The sequence below is a fragment of the Panicum hallii genome, chromosome 9, assembly GCF_002211085.1.
Source record: "Panicum hallii strain FIL2 chromosome 9, PHallii_v3.1, whole genome shotgun sequence".
In the NCBI taxonomy this organism is placed as follows: Eukaryota; Viridiplantae; Streptophyta; class Magnoliopsida; order Poales; family Poaceae; genus Panicum; species Panicum hallii.
In genome coordinates, this window is record NC_038050.1 from 53039883 (window position 1) to 53062370 (window position 22488).

At 48.4% G+C, this 22488-nt stretch overlaps 1 protein-coding gene across 1 annotated transcript; it reads right to left on the reverse strand.

Annotated features, from left to right (window-relative positions):
- Positions 1-16869: 16869 nt before the first annotated feature.
- On the reverse strand, positions 16870-21055 carry LOC112873132 (WAS/WASL-interacting protein family member 3-like). The gene is made up of 3 exons (XM_025936151.1): positions 20852-21055; positions 19114-19488; positions 16870-16941 (listed from the first exon to the last, which is right to left on the reverse strand). The coding sequence occupies exons 1-3, from the start codon at positions 21053-21055 to the stop codon at positions 16870-16872; spliced, it is 651 nt and encodes a 216-aa protein (XP_025791936.1).
- Positions 21056-22488: the final 1433 nt, after the last annotated feature.

The window sequence follows — 22488 nt, forward strand, 5'->3', positions numbered from 1 at the left end:
GTCTCGCTGTCGTCTTCCGCTCGACCTGTGGCTCCACAAGCACAGCAGGTCGCGGCGGAGTAGCGAAGAAGACGTCGAGGGCCATCTCAGGTGGCTGGTCCTCCTGTGGTAGCGGCCCGAGGGCCACGCTTGCCGCTGGAGCTGTGTCCGTGCCCACCACAGGAGCAACAGAAGTTCCCACAAGTGGAGCAGGCAGCCCACTCTCGACAGGCTCGTCGTGGTCCTGGCACGGCGCAACAACAAGGCGGTCCAGAGCCGCCTCGACCAACTCCACAGTCGGCTCTTGCTCTTCAGTTGTTTCCTGCAAAGCTCCCTTGAACCATTCAAACACTAGAGGAACAGGAATATCATCAAACATTGAGATCTCTGAGTGAGGAGCGGACAAGGCTTAATTCCCTCTGTACTGGACAGAAGGTTCAAAAGCCATTTGCAATTTGTCCGTAAGAACAGACGCCTTGAGAAGAAAACTGTCCATCAGAGGATCAAGCTGAAGCTGGGCTTTGTCACGTGCGCGTTCTTTCACCAGGTTCTGTATCACCTCCTGGAAAGAGGATGCCTTCAGGGAGAAGAGGAGCCTGAGCTCATCGTCCTTCTGCTTCTGCTGGTGGTGCGTGGATGGGGTTCCATCATCCTTCCGGCGCCGCTCACCAGGCGAGGCGCCGTGTCGACGACCTCCAGAGCGGTTCCCGCTCCTCCCACAGCGACGAAGGGAGCGGTCACGCTCCCTATAGACCGGCTCGTCGGCCACACCGCGAGCATCGCGGAGGCGATGGTCAGGCCGACCGCCTCCCACGTGCCCCTCGTCGAAGTCATCGCTGTCATCACGACGCCTGGGCTCCCACGCCTTGCCCGAGTGGTCGTTGTTGTACCCGCGGCGCCCGCGCCGATCGCGGTCGGCGTGGCCTGCGTCACGCCTGTCGTCCTTGGGCACGACCTTGCCCGTGCGGCTGTCCCGAGAGCCACGATCCTCCTGGACCGGCGCCCACACAGAGCGGCCTCTTGGCCGGGGCCCCTCCTGGTCCTGCCGCCTCTCATGATACGGTAGTAGCACATTGAAGGGAGGGAACGCCGGGACCGACGGTTGGCCGCCATCCACCGTTCCCCTATGCCAAGTGAGCCTCCTCATCTCTGGATCAGGCAGCTTTTGCCCCAGGGTACCAGCACCAGCGAAGGCAATAGCAGAAACAGCAGTGTAGTCATAGATCCTTTCAAGATGTACATATATGCAGTACCTGATTCCCTGCTGAAAGTGTTCAGGAGGTGTCTCTGAAACAAAGACTTAGGGGATGTCATTCTTGGAGCGGTGCGTGAAGATCAGCCACATCTTCTTTGGGATTTCGCTCGGATTCGTTGTCCACGCCCACAGGTCAACGGTTCTTGTGTCATCAGGGTGCAGCAAGTTGGTCTCGATGCACTCCAGGTAGCTCTTGCGGCCGATAAGCCGTTCGATGATCTTTGGCCTCCAAGCGTGGACTGGCACTCCATCCAGGCACAAGCGTACCCTGAAGAACATTGCCGCCCCAAGCGCTGCAGCGAGGCTTCTCTAGGGACGCACGTTGATGGTGACGCTGTGGTGCTTGAGGCAGCTCATCTTGCAAGCAAGATCAGCGTGGCGACGGTGCGCGAACTTGATGAGAAACGGCTCCGGCTGGTGCTGCGAGACCGTCACCTCCCTGCGGTGCAGGCACATTTCATCAAGGACCACGGCCTCGATCTCCCGCACGCCCGTAGTCGCCGGGGCGCGCATCGCCATCACCACCACAGCGGAGCTCTCCCACTCCAACACCTCCTGTTCCAGGTCGAAGGAGGTAGGGACGAAGGTGTCTTGGTCAGGCCTTGTGCTTGGGTCGCCCATCTTCGCCATCACCGAGGTCGGTGAAGGACGCGGCAGTGGGGGAAGGTTGGTGGTCCGGTGGCGTGGCGGTGGTGGCGGGATGGTTGGGCGATGGGTCGCACGCGGTGGTGGGGGTGGCACGCTCACCGGCCTCCTCGGCCGCTCGCGATCGGCAGCGATGTGCCCAGACCGCCCGCACCTGAAACACGTCACTGGGTCCCTGCAGTCTTTGGCTTAGTGGGAGGTTGCAAGGCAAATGAAGCAGCATCCCTCCGTACGCTTCTTGAATTCGTGAAAGGCCGGCGAGATGGAGGCCGATGGCGGAGCGTTGAGCCTTGAGTGTGCCACGCCCGGAGCCCCGTGCATGCGTGAGTGGGGGTCTTGTCTCCTGAGCGGGGAATGCGGTCGGGCACTTGAATGCTGCTCCTTTCTCCACCAATATGGTGGCTTGGCTTTGGTCCACCCCGGCTCCGGCGATAGGTCGATTTGACGGCGGCGGTAATGCAGAGCCTCAACCTGTCCGCGATAGGGAGGTTGGCCCTCATGGCGGTGACCCCTGCACCAGGCGGAGTAGCTCGGAACCTCTGCAATAAAGGCCGGCTAGCTGCCATGGCCCGGCCGCTGGTGGTGTGCTCCCGCAGTGAATGTTGCCGAAGCGAATGCGAGGACGCGACGTCTCACGGCCTCCGCGTAGGAGACAGGGGTGTCGTGGCCTCCTTGCTGAGCGGGTGGCGTCTCCGGCACGAATTCGACCGGATCGATGACGGGGCGGTCGGATCTTGGAGGTGGCGGTGGAGTTGCAAGACTCCCCAGATCCGCTGGCGTGGGGCCCCAGCTGGCCCCGGCGCTACGTGTGCTGGCGGAGGGGCGTCGGAGGAGCGTATGCGGAGTAGCGCAGGATGGCTGGCCCGACGGAGGTGGAGGCGGCGGCGGCAGTGGCGGTGGGGGAGGAGGAGGCGGGGTCGTGGGTCATGAGACATACCTGGTTTTGTGTTCGTGTTCTTGGTCTAGCCTAAAGTAACATCGAACTCGCGCGTCAGTTTGCACATCGAAAGTGATTCAGAAGCTCCGTGGTGCATCTGGTGCTCCCGTACACCCGACGGACTGCATCCCATGGACACACCAGATGCGCAACCTATTTTTTCAATACTAGCAAATATACTTGTACATTGCTATGAGAAGCAAACTTCAATTATTTTCTATTTTACCCGCTGAGTGCTAATTTTAATTGGTTTTGGACCTTTAACTTAACGTACGGTCACTTGGATTCCGATTAGACTTCCGATTAGAACTCCAGTTGATAAACTAAGAAATCATTGCTTGATATAGTAATAAAAGTAGAGATAGAGATGTATACATGGGCACAAACCAGATCAAACGCTAGCTTGCACCCAAGGAAATCTTCATCGCCGGACCACACGAAATGGAGGTCAGCACATCTCTGATCGGAGTCAAGAGAGTTTGAGTTAGAGATGGAGCAGGACAGCTCGCACGCTAGTATATTTATTGATCAGATTTGCCTGGTTGATTTGCACTCCGATTCGGCCAATACGAAACCGCCGTTGTGTCGATGACGTTTCTACGACTCTCGCCATTGGAGCCCCTCGGCAGCAGGAAGCCGCCGCATCCGGTCGTCGTTAAGGGTCGTCCGGACAGGTTCCTGCTGGAGATCCCTCCTGCCGCCGGACCTCCTGCTGGAGATCTTCATGCGCGCCGACCCCGCCACCCTGGTCCGCTGCGCGGCCACCTCCAAGGACCATCTCCGGAGCGTCGCAGACCCAGCTTTCCTCCGCCGATACGGCCAGCGTCTCGACGGCCGCTTCGTCCCCTCCCTCCTCCTCGGCGTCTGCGTCTACCTGGACCACGACGACCAATCGGACAGGCGCATGGCGCCACCGGGGCCAGCTCCGGCGGCCACGCTGCGCAGGTCCCTTGGGGACACCCTGTCCGCCACCCTCAGAGATTGGAGCTACAGTCCAGATGCGGCCTGCGGCGGCCTCCTCTCTAAGTCCTTGCCAAGGACTGCTACACCAGCCCGGAGCTCGTCAAGGGACGTGTCATCGACACCTCCAGACCGGAGCGTTACGCCTCGGTTCCTGCCGCGGATATCAGCTGCAGCTCGCTCGTGCTCCTCCCCGACGACGACGACGAGAACAGCCTCAGCTTCCGGCTTGTCGCCGTGAACCTGTCGGGCCTGCTAATGCACAACAGCCTCTATGCCCAAATCTTCAGGTCACGATCGGGCGAGTGGGTCAGGCTCCCCGGAATGGAGTTCTCGCCTTCGGGCCTTCCGTGCAAGTGGTTCGACACCCACTACACCACGGATGACAGTTAGCAACTGATACTAACTACTAGTTGTTGGTTGTTAAAAGGTTAGGACGGAAAGTTGGTAGCTAAAAGCCGTTTTAGTAATAGTCGATCAGTTGCTAAAACTGTACGATTATATCAACAGACGATCGGTTGGTAAATATGTTATATCGAGACCGACATTCGGTAGCTAAAGGTTTAGGCGGGCAGACTCCCGCGCGCCCAAACTACGCGCAAAAATTTTAGTTGAATTTGCAGCCCAAATCGAACAAGTGGCCCAACAAACGGCTGCCCCCCCCCCCAACCCCTCCCCAACCCTAAGTGCCTCACGCTCCTGCCTGCACAGCTGCGCCCCCGCCGCCGGCCGGCGTCCGCACGCCCGCCGCCGCCCGCGCCCTTTGCGGGCCCGCCGCCGCCCGCGCGCCCGCGTGCCTGCTGCCGCCCGCCCGCGCGGCCGCGCGCCTGCGCGCCCACCGCCGCCCGCACGCCTGCTTGCCTACTGCCGCCCGCGCGCCCACCGCGGCCCGCGCGCCCGCCTCTGCCCTGCCGCACTGCTCCCTCCCGCTGGTCGCTCTGCTCTCTCCCTCCCAAGTTCGATCTGCTCTGGACTTATTGCTTGCCCGCATTACTGAAGACATTCGCGCTGCTCCCTCCCGCTGGCCGCTCTGCTCCCTCTCTCCCGCAGTAGGGAATTATTATTTCGTAAACACAGTGTACAAATCTTGCAGCTACTGATTGGTACTGCTACTTCTTGTCTTTGCAGGTACCGATTTCAGCTGGAGCAAAGCGTTTCTCATTGGAAGGCGGTTGACATTAACCTTATCAAACCTCGGCTCACACAAAGGGTAATTTTGCATACCCATTCATTAATTTTCTCTGTGTGCCTCCGAGTTCTTTTCATACCTTGCGTATGCATGTACATTACAAAAATATGCAACTATGTTTTGATGCTTGTTATCTGTTTTTAGATTCCATATTTGAAAGTTGTTTCGTATCTCACATAAAGGTGCATGGATAAATCGTGGATCACCAATGAGGCTAGGTACCGAACAACTTGTTCATAATAACTGAAATTGTTTGCTGCTGTAGTTATATTTATTTTTAACATAGGAATTGCATATAGGGAAACGGAGGCCTATGAAAAAGGGTTGAATGGTTTTCTAGCTTTTGCGTTTAGAAATTCAGCAGTAGGGAACAAGATATTATGCCCTTGTCGAAAGTGTGTTAACTCATTTTGGAGAGAGGCAAGTGAAGTACGAGAACACGTGATATGTGATGGTTTTCTAAAAGGGTACCAAACATGGACCTTACATGGAGAAGTTTCTTCGTCTTCTGTGAATGAAGATGATATAGATGAGTTTATTGAGCAACGCAGCGAAGATGATGATATAGATGAGTTGATTAGGGACTTAGCTTGTGGTTTAGATGATGGAGGGTGTATGGAGCATGATGAATCTTTTGAGCCACCTAGTGATGATGTAGCTTCAATTTGTAAGTTAGCAGAAGACAATAGTCAAGAATTATACCCAGGATGCAGTAAATACTCAAAGCTACGTTTCCTAGTTCGATTACTTCGCATCAAACTTATTGGAGGTTGGACAGATAGAAGTTTTAATTTGTTGATAGACCTACTTGCTGATGTGCTGCCTAGAGGTTCAGAACTTCCTAAAAATTTTCATGAAGCAAAGAAAGTGGTCAGATCGATGGGAGTTGGGTATACTACTATTCATGCATGCGAAAATAATTGCATCCTCTTTTGGAAAGAGCATGAAAAATCTGATACATGTCCAAATTGTAATGCATCACGTTGGAAATCGGAAAAGAAGAGTCTAGATGGTATAATTGTCAGTGGAGTAAAATATGGACAGAAATCTAGAAAGTAAGTTATGTTATTTGTCTTTTTTCCCTTGACTTCTTGGTTCATTTTGTAAGCCTATGTGTGCATATCCTTATGTTTGTATTGTCATTTGAGTACATATATCTGATCTGTTTGTCATTTTTTCAGGAAACTAAATGCCAAACGCAAGAGGCAACAATAAAGCTGGGTCATCCAATGAATATGAGCAGGAAAGGCTTGAAAATATTAAGAGGATCAAAAGGAGATTCACAGATTTGAACATCGCTGAAATTGTCAAAGATATGGGGCAGCAAGGTTTGGCTACGGAAACTTTAAAGGTTTGTTTCCCATGACATTTACTTGTAGAATCTGTGGCAGATTACTGTTTCACATGCATCGCATTTGCTTGTAGAAAAAACGTACTGCAACAAGTAAACCAGAATTTCAGCCAAGTAAACCAAACTTGCGTCCAAGGCCACAAAGAAACAAACCTCAGCATGAAGAGGATGTACTTGATGATTTGCTGCTAGATGGAGACTTTCTTACTGACAATGGTACTGATTTTATTTAACAGTAGTATTGTTTTTCCTTTTGCTTTAACAATAGTAATGCTAATATTCTTTTTCCCTTTGCTTTCCCTTTGCTGCTATGTCCAGTTGAAGATGCTCAGACTGATGACATAACTAGTGGTACAAAAAAGAGGGCTGCATGGGGCATAATTAAGATGGATGAGATCTTCTCACGGACACCTCAAATGTCTAAGATCAAGGTACATCTCAATGAACATGGTCAACCTGTTGGTAAAATTGGTAGGCAATTCTCTAGTGCTATTGGCTGCCACGTTAGGAAGAAGATGTCGATTGCTCATAGGGATTGGAGGCTTATTGATATTCAAAAGAAGTTAGAGCTGTGGACTGAATTAAAGCAGTATTTTGATGTTGATGATGCTGCCATACACTGGTTTTTGCGTTCTGCACATATGAAGTGGAAACAATTCAAGATAGATTTAAAGGACCAGTACTTTAATCCTGATTTGACATTAGAGGAAATTCCAGAATGTCCTGATGAAAGAATCAATGATGATGACTGGCAAAGTATCTACAAGTATTGGTTGTCTTCTGAGTTTCAGGTAAGAAACATGTAATATGACGTGTATTTTGCAATACCAAGCTTAGAACCTCTATGCAATGTATATAAATTTGTTAATTCTGTGTTAGGATCGATCTGGAACAGCCAAACAAAATAGGAAACATGTGCAGTTACACCATACAACTGGTAGTGTGAGCTTTGCATGTTCAGCACATGATCCGGTAATGTTCGATCTGCTTGATATATATTGTTCAAATTGTAGTTAGATCTGGTAATGTTCAGCACATGAACTAGTAGTTAGATCTGTTCAAACTGTATACATTATTGTTACTTACAAGAATTGATATAGGCTATGGAACTTGGTCGTCCTCCACGAAGAGATGATATCTTTGTCAAGACCCATACGAGGAAGGATGGAGTTCCTTCACAGTCCGCAGAACAAGTGATTGTAAGCCTCTTTAGTGTCATATGAACTCATCTCATATCTTGTTAGCAAAATATATCTTTGACATATGAACCCATCTAATATCTAATAGAATCAAATTAAAGACATTCTTCAAGTCTATCCAGAAATAAAAGATCGAACAATTCAAGAAGGTGATGCATTTATGTTTTGATTCATATATGTGACCATTATTAAATAATTGTTCCTAATGTTAACAGCTGAAGGTTATAAACAAGGCACCAGCTAGTTCAGGTATATATTGTGGTTGACAAATGCACCAGCCTTCTCATAAGTTGCTGTTTTACCATGACAGAACTACTTTTATTTGTTCTTAGGATAGAGACAGAACTATATATGCAACAGCCAGCAACCTACTTGTTATTGGAACTACTTTTGTTTGTTCTTAGGATAGCTGTTGTTAGTTGCAAGTAGCGCATATGACATAAATTAAAAAAATGACAATGTTCAACCAGCTGGGTGATTAAAGCATTAAGACAGCCAACTCAACCTGTTGTTAGTTGTAAGTAGCACTTTTTTTTGTCATCGTTGCTTTCACTTGATAACTGACTAATTTTTTCCTCTTAGTGTCCAGGAAGGGATAAGCTGAAGAATTGCTAATTGCAGGACTGTTAGGATCTTAGTGTAGGCTGAAGAATTCTGGGTGCCAGAAGCTTGTGCAGGACTGTTTCAAGTACATGGCATGGAAGACTTTTGTGACAGATTTTGTAAACATGCAAACATTATGCTGTAAACTAATTGCAAGGGTGGTTGCTTTTGTGACAAAACTAGCTAGTTAGGCCTCATTAGTTGGATCATTTGGAAAGATGATGGTAACTTATGACCATGTGAAGGACTGCTTAATAAAGTCAATTAACTTGATATAAGTCATTTGTGATGATTTCTTGCTTGTTTACTCAGTCATCATGTGAAGGACTGCCTGTTTACTTATGAGTATGTGACTGCTTGTTTACTGTAATTGGTTTACAGCATAAATAGCTCTGAATTAACATTACTTATTCAGATTATATCAGTCTCCATAACTTACTGTGGTTGCTAAATAGGTTGTACATTCGGTTGGTAAAGGTATACAACAGCTATGGAGAGTCGGTTGCTAAAGAAGTGGACGGTTGCTAAAGCCTTTAGCAACCCCACTTACAGCGACGGACCGCGTCGGTTGCTAAAACCCTATAGCAACTGATCGCAAGTTGTTACAAGCGCTTTTAGCAACTGATCGCAAATTACCATAAGCCAACCGTGGTGCAGTAACCCAAGCCGTCGTCCTGCGCACCGGCGCCGGCACCGTCGCCAACTGGCTGTGCATGTCCAGCGCGTCCTACCACGCAGTCTCCTTCCACATCGACGACGCGCGGGTGGGGGTGATCGAGCTCCCGCCTGGCTGCCAGCTGAACGCCTGCCGGCGCGACAGCGACGAGCTTCTCCTAGCGCCGTCGGCGGACAGGACGCGGCTGAGCTTGCTCGTTGCCGAGGGCCTAAAGATAAACGTTTGGACACAGACGGCCAGCTCCTGGGCCCGGCACCAGGTGATCAACGTCCTCGGCATCGCCGGTGGGATGGGCGAGCGGGGGCCGCCGCCTCGGCAGGTGGGTTCAGGGGACCGGGTCAAGTTGGAGCGGTGGTTCGGGGAGAGGAGCGGCACGGCCTTCTTGGAGATCGACGGATGCGGGTACTTCGCGCTGAACCTGGCGACGGAGAGACTGCAGCTTCTCAAGGAGTCCCCGGAGGCGAGAAACCTGTGGTTCTTGTGCAGCCTTGAGATTAATCCCTTCCCCTTGCTTCGCAAACTGCAGCCTCTCGGTGGTGCTTAAATATATATGTTCTTTGTTCTATGGAAATGATTTCAATAGTTGTGTTGACAACTTTTACTAGTAGATATGATAGGACCCAAACATTTTGAATCAATATTAGAATTTAGAAAACAGATTTTCCTATATAGAATGAACAATATTTCAGTCATTGCTGGCGACGGTGCCTAATGTTGGGACCAGACTAACAGATGTTAAAATTGACAAATCAGTAAATCACCACAAGTGGAACTGGTTACGGCTCGTTGCGACAAATAGTGTTCAGCGTCCTACAACTCCTGCTAGAAATACCTCAAAATTTTAGTTTGATTCCCATGAATACAAAAAAAAAATGTGTACTCCCTCCATCCATTCAAAAAATAAAGTTGAAGTCAAACATTCTTAAGTTTGAACAAATTTATAGCAAAAAGTATCAATATTTATGAAAATATATATTATGGTGAATTTAACTAAACTTATTTGTATTATCAATACTGATACTTTTGTATGAAATTGGTAAAACTTAACGAATTTTGACTTCGGATAAAACTATAATGACTTGTATTTTAGAATGGTTGGAGTACAAGATTCATGTGATCTAGTTCAAGACCTAAAAGAGAGCACCACTCACCAGTATCTATTTTTCAATTAAAACTTCATTTACTCAACGTTTACTACTTAAGCAACCTGTATTATTAACATCTCAGAAAATTTTTATAGGGTCGGTTGGGATTTTGAAACACATAAACATACCTAAAATTTCTTTAAGAATCCCAAAGAAAGTAATGAAAAAGAATCTTGCATTCCAAACAAAAGGACTAAATTACTTTGGTAGCAAAAACACATAATAGATGTAAACGCTCATGTACCACGCACACTTAAATTCACGTAGGCAATGCACACCTTACTCTTAATGAATGCACGCAAGGGACTGGCCCGGTAGATGTTGAAATTAACAAAGTCGCATCTCATTTTCTATGTGGATTTCCCTATCATTAAAAATGAAATAAACCTAGACAAGTGAGCTGTGCTCAATTGGCAAACTCTTGCATAATTTAATGATAAAAATTTAATATATTATAATGCCAACTTGTAATTCTAAAAATACAGTGGAGAAAATTAAATTTTCTCTTCGTTGTAACTAGGACACTAGAACTTTTGCTATTGCTGTGAGAATTAACGCTTTCATGGAAAATTTTATGTCCTAGATGGACCAAAATAAGGAGCCTTACACTTTAGTTTGGTCCTGGGCTCACCAATTATCAGGACCGAGGACCGTCCTTTGTGGAATACATAAGCGTACATGGGTGGTATTGGGAGTGATGAAAGTGAAACTGTTGTTTTTTTTGATGGTGTATGGCAAACGTGTATTAGGATTCAGGGCCTATTTGGTGGAGCTCTCTTTAAAGTAATTCTTTTTGAGAAGTGATTATTCCATGGCTAAAAACGAATATATAAGATAAAGTCTGGAGAAAGTGGTTCTAGGCGAGAAGTGGATCAGGGAGAAACTAGTTGTTTCTTAACCTCACAGCAGTTTTTCTAGCTCCAAGAGAATCACTTCCTCCAGGCTCCATTGCTCTAGCCTTTAGAAGGCACTTGCAAACAAGCTCTCAGTGGCTGTGTAGAGATGATGAGAAGCATTGCGTGGAGATTGGTTATTGGTTAATAAGGCCGGTCGACTGAATAGCATCGCCGTGTGAACAACTATGCCGCGGGATCTGTCAGGTTCGTGCCAGCCACCGCCTGCAAATCTGCAATTCCGCAATACTGGATGGCCCCGTGGATCAAGCAACGCCGCCCCGGCCTTGCTCACTAAAATGTAGCGATCAGTTTACAAATTGAACACACCTTGCGGAATCAACCCCGATCGATGTAAAACAGTAGCCACGCATCAAGGGTCGTCCTCGTCCATGGCGAGCGATCTCGTACCCGTGCAGGTCCCCGTCGCCGCCGTGTTGGCTCGCCACCCTCTCCGCCTCTTGCCTGTCGAGGCTCAGCGCGTGCACGACACCTGTTTGGTCGCCGCACGCAGCCGTGAGCAAGACGACCCCGCTCTTCTCGCACAGCCACCGCAGCTTCATCCACGTCGTCTCCGCCGGCAGGAGCCGCCCCACCACCTCGATCACCTCCAGGGGATCCCACTTGTCGCCGGTGGCGCTCCGGGTGGCCACGCCGATCGCGACGCTCATCTTGGCCGTCGCCACGCACATTATTTTCCCCACGACCAGGACGACGCGCAGCCTCCCGTCCGGCGACACGCCCAGCAGGGTGTTCCCGGCGGGGTAGTGTCCGGTCAGAGGCATGTCCACGTGCTTGGCCTGCAGCGTGTCGAGGCGCACCCCGAGCACAATGCCCATTGCGTGCCAGTACGCCACGTTGCGGACCACGACGACGCCCGTGCCCGTCATCTTCTTGCCTAGACGAACAGTGTTGATAGCCTTTGCCTCGGGGCCCCACCGGCCGCCGTCGGACGTGTAGGTCCGGCATGCTGTGAACCCGCGCCGGCCGTACACGAGGAGCAGGCGGTACGAGGACGGCGAGCTCGATGGATCGCTCAGGTGGCTCTCATCGTCGTCGACGTAGTCTTCGGTTGTGAGGATGGCGCAAGCGAAGGGCCTGGAAATCTCCTTGCCTCCGAGGGGCGGCAGGACGGTGACTTCCCCGGTCATGGGGTTGCAGACGCAGAGTTTCAGGGCCCGCTCGCGCTTCCGGAGCTGGAGCTCGACGACGAGGAGGCCGTTCCGGGAGGCAACGACTCGGGACGCGTCGAACAGCCCGTTGTCCAGGCGCTAGACGAGCGCGTTCAGCGACGGCTGCCGGAGGCCGAGCCGGCGCGAGGCGGACGCGGTGGCGGCGAAGCGCGGCACGGCGTCGCGGTGAGAGTAGAAGAAGCCGAGCGCGAGGCTGCGGAGGGGCGGCGGGCGGCGGCGCGCGGCGCGGCAGATGAGGCGGCCTCGCCGGACACCAGGCGGCACCACCGCCTGCAGGTGGCCGCGCAGCGGACGAGGTCGGAGAAGGCCGGCAGGCCGGCAAGATGCCGACGAGCATCTCGTCCGTGAGCGGCGTGCCGTCGTCCTCGCCGCCTTGCGCGGTCACCGTGGCCACCCGCCGAGCCCGCTTGGACGGCCTGTTACGCCGGGCGGCCAACCAGCCCCTAGGGCATTGCTCCGCGGCCGCGACGGAAGAGTAGGGCCGGGAAGAGAGGCGGGCGCGGCGCCGGGGAGGCATAGCGTTCACTGCGTGCAAGCAGATGTAGATCTTGGCTTCGATCGATGGCCGCGTTTTGAGAGGCATATAGGAAAACATGTTCAAGCAGTCTGTTTTAGTAAAAGGAATTGTTTCCACTGATTTTTTGGAGAGGCATATAGGATCACGCCAGCACGGTTCGGTTTCAGGCAATCTCTATAATCTGCAATGATATATTTGTTCAATAGAGAAATGTCTTACTCAAAAACTGTCATTAGTTTGGATCAATGTAGTTCTTGAGGTAGTTGGACCTATAATCCACGTATTGAGTGGTTGTTTGGATCTCCTAAAGTAAAAAAAAAACAGTTTCAATTGAACATGTTTTACTATAATATGGTTTGTGCCCATTCTCCGATTATCAAATTTTAACAGAAAGCACCCATGATACAGAGTTGTTAATTTATCTCTATACGTCCGACAGGTTATATATTAGTTCATTTAAGAAATATCTTACTCGAAAACTGTCCTTAGCTTGAATCAATCGTATTCCTTGAGATAGTGGGATCTAAGAGCATCTCCATCAGTTTCTCAATAAATCTTTCCAATAATCAACTAATAGGGATGTCCTGATATTTGGGGAGTTATTTTTATACTTCTCCAATATCTCTGTTCCAATCCAACTACCATATTTGGAGAGAGTTGGGGTGGATAATTGGTTTGAAAAAAACGAAAGATAAAGGCATCTGTTGTAGCACCAATTTTGCACAAATTCTCTTATTACGGTAGTTAGACTGGGAAATGGATCGGAGTTCTGTCGGAGAAGCACTAATTAATATCCACGAGTTGAATGGCTGTGTGAACCTTCCAAAGTTAAAACGGTTTCATTGAACATATTTTTTCAAATTTTTTGGGGAAATGGTTTTTTGGTTGATGTTAGTAGTTTGTTAAATTTGACTTAACATATTAACTGGTTGAATGACATAATGAAAAAGGAGTTTTTGGCCAAACAAAATTTGACTACCTAAACATGTTTTGGTAGGATTTATTTTAATCTCATCTAGGGTAACAAATTTTCCGTTAGTCAATCTTAAATCCATTTAAATTACATCTAATTTAGATGAAACTACCTCTCTCTATAGATATTTTGAAATTATAGACACAACAAATAATACTCCAACCACCTTATAATCCAGCGATGCGAAGGCTAGCTATTTAAAATTTATAATCTAGATATTGTAATTTATAGTTACTATCTAGATTTTTCTTAATCCGTGTTTCATCCAATTAGGTCTTGAGTCATAGAATCCGATAGTATAAATGAAATGTGCCCTCAAGTGCCTACTCTAATGAATAGCTCCTAGCAGGACAGTAGATAGTAAAGAAAAGGGCTAATCATAATATCAATTTCTAGAAGAATCAAACAAAATTGAGTTTGCAGGTATAATTATATGCCTTGTCCAGAAAAAGAACAACATATTGATTATTTGCTAACCAGAACCGGGAGCTAAAATTGTCTGTATACGAAGGAGCTAAAGTTGTTGTTGATAGGAATCTTGTAAAAATGTGGAAAAAAATAGATGAATAAATGAAAACAAGTAGCCCCATGCAAGGATTGGGAATAAGTGTTTGTCTAGTAATAAGCAAGGAATATAGTCTTTCTACTAAATAGAATTTATTAAACTCATAATTAATTTATTAGGTCCTTGTTATTTAGCAATGTCAACTAGTTGCCATAAGTAAATGCATCCTAGTTGTTCAACCCTTACCTTAATAACCGAGTAACACTTTTAGCTTACTAGTTAGTGGCCGTATGTTGCCCACAAAATTAGAACAGAATATCAACTATTCCAAACAATAATCATGCAAAACACCATGTCAGGTTGGATGCAAATGCAAAACACTTATGCTATAAGCAAGATGTAGATCCTATGAGCAGGCGGGACCATATCCAATGAAGCAAAGGGAAAATTCCCTGGAAGGCCCTCAAGCAAATGACGCTTCCTTCTATGGTCCTGGAAAACTGAGACGCCCTTCTGTGGCCTCCTTTTTATTTTCGTTCCCTTCTATGGCCCTCCCGTTAGATCCGTTAGCCCATTCTGTTAGGGTTTAAGGTTTGAGGTGAGAAGAAAAATATCTTGGTCTGAACTGCCCCTGGCACTCCCACACACGCCCCCGACCCCATCTTCCCCATCCATCCCGTGAGCGGCGTGCGGGCGGCTGCGGGCGGGCGGCGAGCTGCAGGCAGGCGGCTGCGAGCGCTGGGCGGGCGGCGAGCTGCGGGCGGGCGCGTGGCGGAGGGCTGCGGGCGTCGGGCGGCGGGCGCGCGGGAGCCGGGCAGACGGCGGCGGGCGGCGGGCGCCGGGCGGCGGGCTGCGGGCGCCGGGCGGCGGGCGCGCGGCAGGCGGCGGGCGGCGGGCTGCGGGCGCGGCGGGCGGCGAGAGGCGCGCTGCAGGCGCCGGCCGGCGGGCTGCGGGTACTATGGTCTTTTCACAGCCACTTAACTGGGACTTAACTGCAGATGTAACGGGAGGGCCGTGGAAGGAAACGAAAATAAAAAGAAAGCCACAGAAGGGCGTCTCAGTTTTCCAGGACCGTAGAAGGAAGCGTCATTTGCTTGAGGGCCTTCCAGGGAATTTTCCCATGAGCAAAAGATGGAGCCTCGACATTATCAAACTCAGCACGATGCAGACTCGCAAGCAGAATATCAACCGGCTTACTGTTGGCATAATACTTATCCCTAGCCTCTTGGCTTGCACAGGTCTCAGGAATCATATAAGCAATATCATGTATGATCTTCCAAACCCTGCTCCTCTACTATTGAGATAGGCGCTCATGGAGTTTTTCGATATCGATCTACATAGACCAGAAGAAAGAAAAGGGGAAGAACAAAAAGATTTGAAACTTCAAATCCAAATTACTCCCTCAATACTCAATGAATTCAAACAAAATTCAAACACGTAGATGCACAACCATGTATTCTAACCGATCCAAGAAAGAGATTACGAAAAGATCAAAAATCCATCGCAAACCTAGGAAAAATCCGAACGCCCTTCCAAGAACACGTTCTTCTGGAAAACTCAAAATTCAAGCCAAATTCGTAAGAGATTTGACGGGAAATGAACCAGTGTTGCTCAGAAGTATCCTAGCAACAAAGCCTCCAAACAAATCTCATGGATTTTGCAATCAAAAGTGACGAACAAAAAGTCACAAAAAATAGCTCCGAAAATCCCAAAAAGGAAAAACAAGGGAGACTAGCCATAAATTAACCATGAATGATTAGATCATAGAAATCTTAACAAAGATTGGTGGCTAGTAACCACCCATCATCCTCCCTCATAAGATTAGGAGAGCTAAACCTAGAGTACTCACTCTCTAAGCCTAATCCCCTCAATTAAGCAAACCCTAACACTTGTCTTAGATAAAGCAAATGAAAGGAGGTGGGAGAGATGGCTGAAAATTTCAGCCCCCCTATATATGCACTTGGCCAAATGACCAAAATGCCCCGAATTCTATTATTTGGTTACAAACCCACGCAGGGGCAAACTGTCCATCTTTTTACAGATGCACCGAATGCACACGCCGCCTTCATGACTTTGCTGTGCCTTGACACAAGCTTTGCGATGGCGCTACGTGCCCTCCATCACCGCTATCGGCCCACACCGGACACACCCCCGGTTTGGAGGTCCAAACTGGGAAACCTGCTTTCGCAGTGTGTACCGCCCGAATTCCTTGGGTCCCTCAACCCAAGCCTACTTGTATCCATACTTCACTACCCTTGGTCCATCGTTATGTATCTTTCGCTCAACCTTCACCGCATTTCGTTGGCAATTAGGTCACGTCCTGCACCTGCACATCACAATCATGGAAGACATCACTTCCACAACATGTTGTCAATCACTCATCATCTAAGGGTGACTACCATTGGTCCTCAATCACCCCCTTGATGAGTGCATTGACAGCATCCAACAAAAAATCATAATATCAAAGAAGATTAAAAAGAAATAAAGAAAAAGAAGCTCATCCAACAGATTAAAAGCCAAGTGGAAAGGCAAGCATAAGATCTCTCAAAATGAGAAGTCTCAGTCCCCAAAGACAAGGGCAACAGCTCGACACAGTTGAAACAAGAACACATGATCCTTCAAGAAAAGGCAAAAAGGGCTCAACACCGATCATGTGCAAATCGAGAACGCAAACCAAACACAAAGAACAGCAAAAGAGACACACAAAGCTCACAAACTCCCCTTGAAAACATGCCACAATACAATACATGTGCAAAAAAGAGAATTTGTCATCGTCGTTGGAGTCACTCCACGGTTCATCATCATCATCCGAGTCCGGTGGAGGAGGCCGGGCGCTGTGTGGAACCAGATCATTGTCTTGGGATTGATGGTAGGATGATCTCGGGCAAAGGAGGTGAACTCAAATACACCGCAAGATCATCCTGTATGAGACAGAAAAGGCAAAGTCAGATGCACAACTCTTAGATAAGAATTTGGATTGACCGTTTACAGCATGAGTACCTTGTTCAGGAGATTGGTTGCGCTGAAAAGTTTGGGAATATATGGCGCGGAATGCACATCCAAAAGGATTTGCTGCACCCATCTCATGATCTCCTCCTCCGTCAACACTTCCTTAGACATTCAAGAAGGATCTGTAGTCCCACGGTATTCATAGCCTAAAGTCTCCCACTTCTACAGTGGCTAGATTCTCCTCTCAAACAACAAGCAGGCAACAGATGCCCCAGTGACTCCTTTAGCTTTAAAAGATTTGATTCTTACAACCAGCTCTGGGTTCTGAAACAACTCCGCGGTTGTCAAGTCCTACATCCACTCCACCAGGTGCTTTGGGCGCACTCTAGTTCTTTCTGGGAGGCATGGTTGATGATTTCCGATATAAAATCAATTTGAGTGCCATCCTGAGTTGTTGCTTCTTAGTTTGTACTCGATATAGTTCTCATCCATTCCCTAGCGCAGCTGAAATCCAACTCCCCCGACAACATTGGGGCTGTCCTTCCCAAGGAAAGGCTTGATATGGAAGAGATACCAGAAGAGATTGAAATGGAGCTTAATCCCAAAGAATGCTTCACAAAGATGAACAAAGATCGATACTTGAATGATCCCATTTGGGTTGAGATGTACTCCTTGAAGATCGTAGAAGAAAAGCAATCCACAGAAGAAATCGGAAGGGGGCAGAGCCAAACCTCTTTCAACAAAGTGAGTGAATGCCAGTCGACTACTTCACGGCTCTGCAGAAGACCCTCTACCACCAAGCCCAACAGATCTTTCTCCTTGCAAGTGCTCTTCTTCCATACCACGGCGGGAGACGGGAAGCAGGGCCCATCCACCTTTCCTATCTTTAGTGCAGGGAGCTTGACTTCCTTCTCGTCCCTAAACCTGTCTAAATCTTGTGTTGTGTGCACCTTCAGATTCCTAATCTCGGTGATACTCCACCTACAAATCTACTACCGAGAGATAGGTATCCCTCAGTAGGTTGGCGGATAAAACACCAACATTATCTGTTTCATCATAGGCTGCAACTACGTATGATAGGAGGAAATTACTCATATGCTGAACATTCATGTTGTGGTATAGTGTGCTCATCTCTCCATTATGTTGGGATCTTGAGCCCTATCATCTTGCCCCAGATTTTAGCAAGCCGCTTGTACTCTTGTGTGGGACAAGTAGGATCAAAGGGAGGAAAAAGCACACTACCTCTTGTGTTGGAAGTCTACCGAGCAGCTAGATGGCACTCTCATGCTTGATCATACAGCTTCAATTTAGAGGCACAAACAGCAGAAATTGTTGCGGAAGCTCCTACCAGCAACATCTGCGTAGAACTTGTCCAGGGGATAAGGAAGCTTGGTGCTCTTCCCGTCTATGAACAAAACGTACCCAAGGACATGCTGAGCATCAATTTCTTCTACACAATCTGAGACGACGACATTTAAAACAAGACACTACTTGCATACAAGTATGTTCCGGAGAAATGACAAAGCAGCAAATGAGATTTGCAGAAGTGTAATGTCAACAGCAATGGAAAATCCAAAGCGCCAATGCTTAGTTACCCTGGAGGCCCAATTCAACCAGCTTCATGTATCCCCCTGGTTGTAACAACTCGCCAACCATTCTATCAGGCTCCTTCAAATCTCTCTCAATAGCACACACCCGACTAGGGCTAGAAAAATTGCTCGTGGCTGTTAGCTTGCTCGACTCGCAGCTGGCTCGGCTCGACTCGGTCCAATTCCTAACAAGCTGAGCACAACTTTGTGCTCGTTAGTATAATGAGCAAGTTCGAGCCAGCTCGCAAGCTCACGAGCCAAATGAGCTACGCGTACAACATGATTTCCACCTACGTTACAGGCTTTCTAGAAGTCAAGACTTAGTATTTCTTTTATGCCTTTGTGCTTGTCCAATGTTCACTAAATGGATCGATCAATTTATGTATCTGAGAGACCAAGTATGTGTTTGGTTGGAAGATCCAACTAGGTCGGGATGGGTTCGATCCAGTTGGACCCACGTTTCCTACGTGGGTTAGGTCCAACCCGCATAGAAATATTCCCATCAGATGCAGGTTGGATTGGTTCCTTCAGAATGAAGGGACCATCCCGACCCACTTGGACATCGTTCTGCTCCGTCTCGCGAGGCAGGCGGAGCAGGGGCGAGTAGCATGGGGGGCGCGGGCGTGGGCGGAGGCGGGGCCGCAGTGGCGCGCCCGCGAGCGAGGAGGAGGCGGCGGAGGCCGAGCGCGGCGGGCAAGGAGGAGGCGGCAGAGGCTGAGCGCAGGGGCAGCGAGAGAGGAGGAGGAGGCAGAGGTCGAGCACGGCGGGCGAGAAGGAGGCGGCCGAGGCCGAGCGCAGGGGCAGCGAGCGAGGAGGAGGCGGCGGAGGCCGAGTGCAGGGGCAGGGGTAGCGGTGGGCGGAGGCGGGAGCAGGGGCAGCGGCGGGCGGGCGCGGGAGCAGGAGCAGCGGCGGGTGGAGGCGCGGCCGCGGCTGGCACGGGTGCAAGAGGAGACGGTGCAGGCGCACTTGGGCCGGCGCTGGTGCGGGAAGATGAGCAGGGGTGGTGCAAGCAAGCTCGGGCGGCGGCGGGGAGGACGGCGGAGGCGAGCGGGCCGAGCTGGGGAAGAAGATAAGATGTAGAGGAAAAAAATAAAAATAACAGAGGATGACATGTGGGGTCTATATTTTACTATTGCTAACGGTGTGAAAGATGTGAAATAGACATCCATTCCAATCCTATAAATCTCTCCGACCAAATAAAAAACTAGGTTGGACCCATCCCTCTAACCAAACACTATGTCGGTTGAACCCGGATCGAACCCAACCCATCTCCAAACCAAACACATGCCAAGACTCGGTATTTTGCAATGTTGTAAATAGCGGGCTACGAAGTTTAGTAGCAAACTTCTCTAGAAGCTATAGAAAGCTATATCGAGCTACAGTGAAAGCTAAATTATTTAGCAGAATGATAAAATAATCAGTAATCACATATAAAATTATAAGCATTATTGGTCTAACACCAAAAAATAAACTCTAACAAATCTCATAACTACCCAACGGTGCCCATGCTACGTTGTCTACGATCCACACTACGTTCATTTAGTTGTATCGATTCTTTTGACTGCATCGTTGAGCGAATGACACCACTAAAATCTACTAGCAACTTGGCATTTAGCGCTGCTAAATATCGCAAAAGCCACTTTTGCGGATAGTTAGCCCTGCTAAATCTCGTAAACCCCTTTAGCGGACGTGGAGGACAAATGTTGCATAGCATAGCGGTAGATCTCCTAAAAAGCTAATAGCGGGCAATCGCGAAGCTATAGTGGGCTATTTCCAACATTGATATTTTGTAACCTCTTTGCTTATGATAGGCTAGGTTATGGGCATATGTTATCGATGGAACGTGTACGGTTGATGAATCATGGAAGTATCACCTGTGGAATTATATGGTCCTCAAAGTATGGAAATAAAATCATATGTTATTCTAATATTTTTTTATTTAATCTATATGCATGTATATCACCTGAGAGAGTATATCAGTGTTTAGGTCGCGAGCTGGACCGAACCAAGCCGAGTAGGCTTTTGTGCTCGTTAGGATAACGAGCCGAGCCAGCTCGTTATCTTAGCGAGCCGACCGAGTCGAGCCGAGCTGGCTCGTCATCCAGCCCTACACCCAACGACCATCCTGAATCAACGGCATATATATTAACACCATTTGCATACAGTAGTGTGTGGGAATGATTCTTCCTTTGTACTCTCTCTACTGAAAATTTACAGGAGACATGTCTTCCTTTGGAATGATCAAATTTGTTATACTTTCTGAAAAGATCAAAATTGTTATATTTTCTTGTACCTTACTGAGCGCATAGCAAATGGCGCATCTGGCTACACCAGCACCAACGACTATAACGTCCGCTTTGGCGCGGCCATCCTCACCACCCCAGCTGGGGTCATTGACCTCAGTACCGAGCACAGCATCCCTGTCGCGGCGCCACCAGGATACCAAATTGAAGAAGGCGGCCAGGAGCGTTGCAGTTGCAGTGGCCGTGAAGCCCATCATGGATGTGGGGGCTTGGGATAAGGTTACAATTGGTATAAAGATGGACCACTACCCCTTTATGTTCAATTTTGCAAGTTTTGGAATATTTGAAAGTATCTACTGTTTCATTAGTTGGACACGACATCAGCCATGCTAGATGCTTCCTTCTGATCTGTTATATTCCTTCTTGTCCTCATCAAGATGGACGGAACAGGACTGTGTGGAAAAAGATTGAGTATGGTGGAAATCCTACTAATCTGTTGTCACCTGCAATAGAAGTGACAGAGATAGAGATAGAATCGGTATTAATTAGGCAATTCATAAAAAGTGGCATCCCACAGTTGCACATCTTGAGTATACAGAATAACAACCTTCCTAGAGGGCCTCGGATATTCAGTTACAACGAACTGTGGCATGCGACGCATGAATTCCCCGACAAGGTGAATCTCAGAAATTAGGGCGGATCTGGGGCTTTCTAAGGAGGGTTCTTGCACGATCAAGAGCTCCATGTGGCCATCAAAAGGGGTGTCAATTTTATACACACAGGGAGGCAGAGTGAAAAACGCAGGGGTAGGCATCCTTACCTTAATTAGCCAGCTGAGGCATCGAAACCCTGTCCAGTTGATTGGGTGGTGCACCGAGCTCGTCTAGGAGTTGCTGACGACCGGCTTCCTTCAATCCCATCTCTACGAGTCAAGAACCATCCTAACATTACATTAACAACTCCATATCATACAGAACAAAGAACTCATGCTTGGTCAAACATAATAGGTCTTCCATTTTAAATTATAGGATGTTTTGGCTTTTCTAAGCTATGTATTCAGAGAAGCTGAAACGATGTAATGGAGGGAGTAGCAGATAATCTTTTAGCATAAGCGACGCGGTGCTCTACTTGTACGAGCAGCGCGTCGTGCACGGAGACATCAGATTCCGCATTGACGCATCATGATGCTTGATTCTTCTTCAAATGACAAGCTGGGAGACTTCGTCCCATCGAGACGTGTTTCCCGGCAATTGCAATGCCGGCCACCTCCAACTACAGGGACTTAGAGCACATGTTCACCAACAGGGCCACCATTACCAAATTCTACAGCTTCAGGGGGTCGTCCTCCTCGCCGAACCTATCCTTGAGAGGCAAGAGGGTCCATGGCCATGGGCGCCTTAATTTCCGGACTTATTTCCGTTTTAAAATCTGTCTCAATGTGGCGGTTTCAAATTTGTGAATGAAAACCAGTGTGATAGACCATATGTATAAAATTCCACCAAATAGATGTGCTTCTATGGAACGGATTATACACATTTTAGAACCCCAATCATGCTTGCATCACTAGAGGTTACCGTACAGCCCCTGATGAAAGAAACCACTGATGATCAGAAACCAAACAAAAGATAACCAAACCAAATAGGGAAGACCAATCTTACAACCATCACCGATTTAATTTTCAACCAAA

Bases quoted from the DNA above. Each gene is read 5' to 3' on its own strand.
- LOC112873132 (XM_025936151.1), bottom strand. From the start codon at position 21,055: ATGGGCTTCACGGCCACTGCAACTGCAACGCTCCTGGCCGCCTTCTTC. The intron at 19,489-20,851 runs GTACAAGAAAAT...CACCCGTGCCAG, and splicing joins TTTGCTATGCGCTCAGTAAG to CCGCGGCCGCGCCTCCACCC. The intron at 16,942-19,113 runs GTGGGTCGGGAT...TGTCTCATACAG, and splicing joins CGGAGCAGAACGATGTCCAA to GATGATCTTGCGGTGTATTT.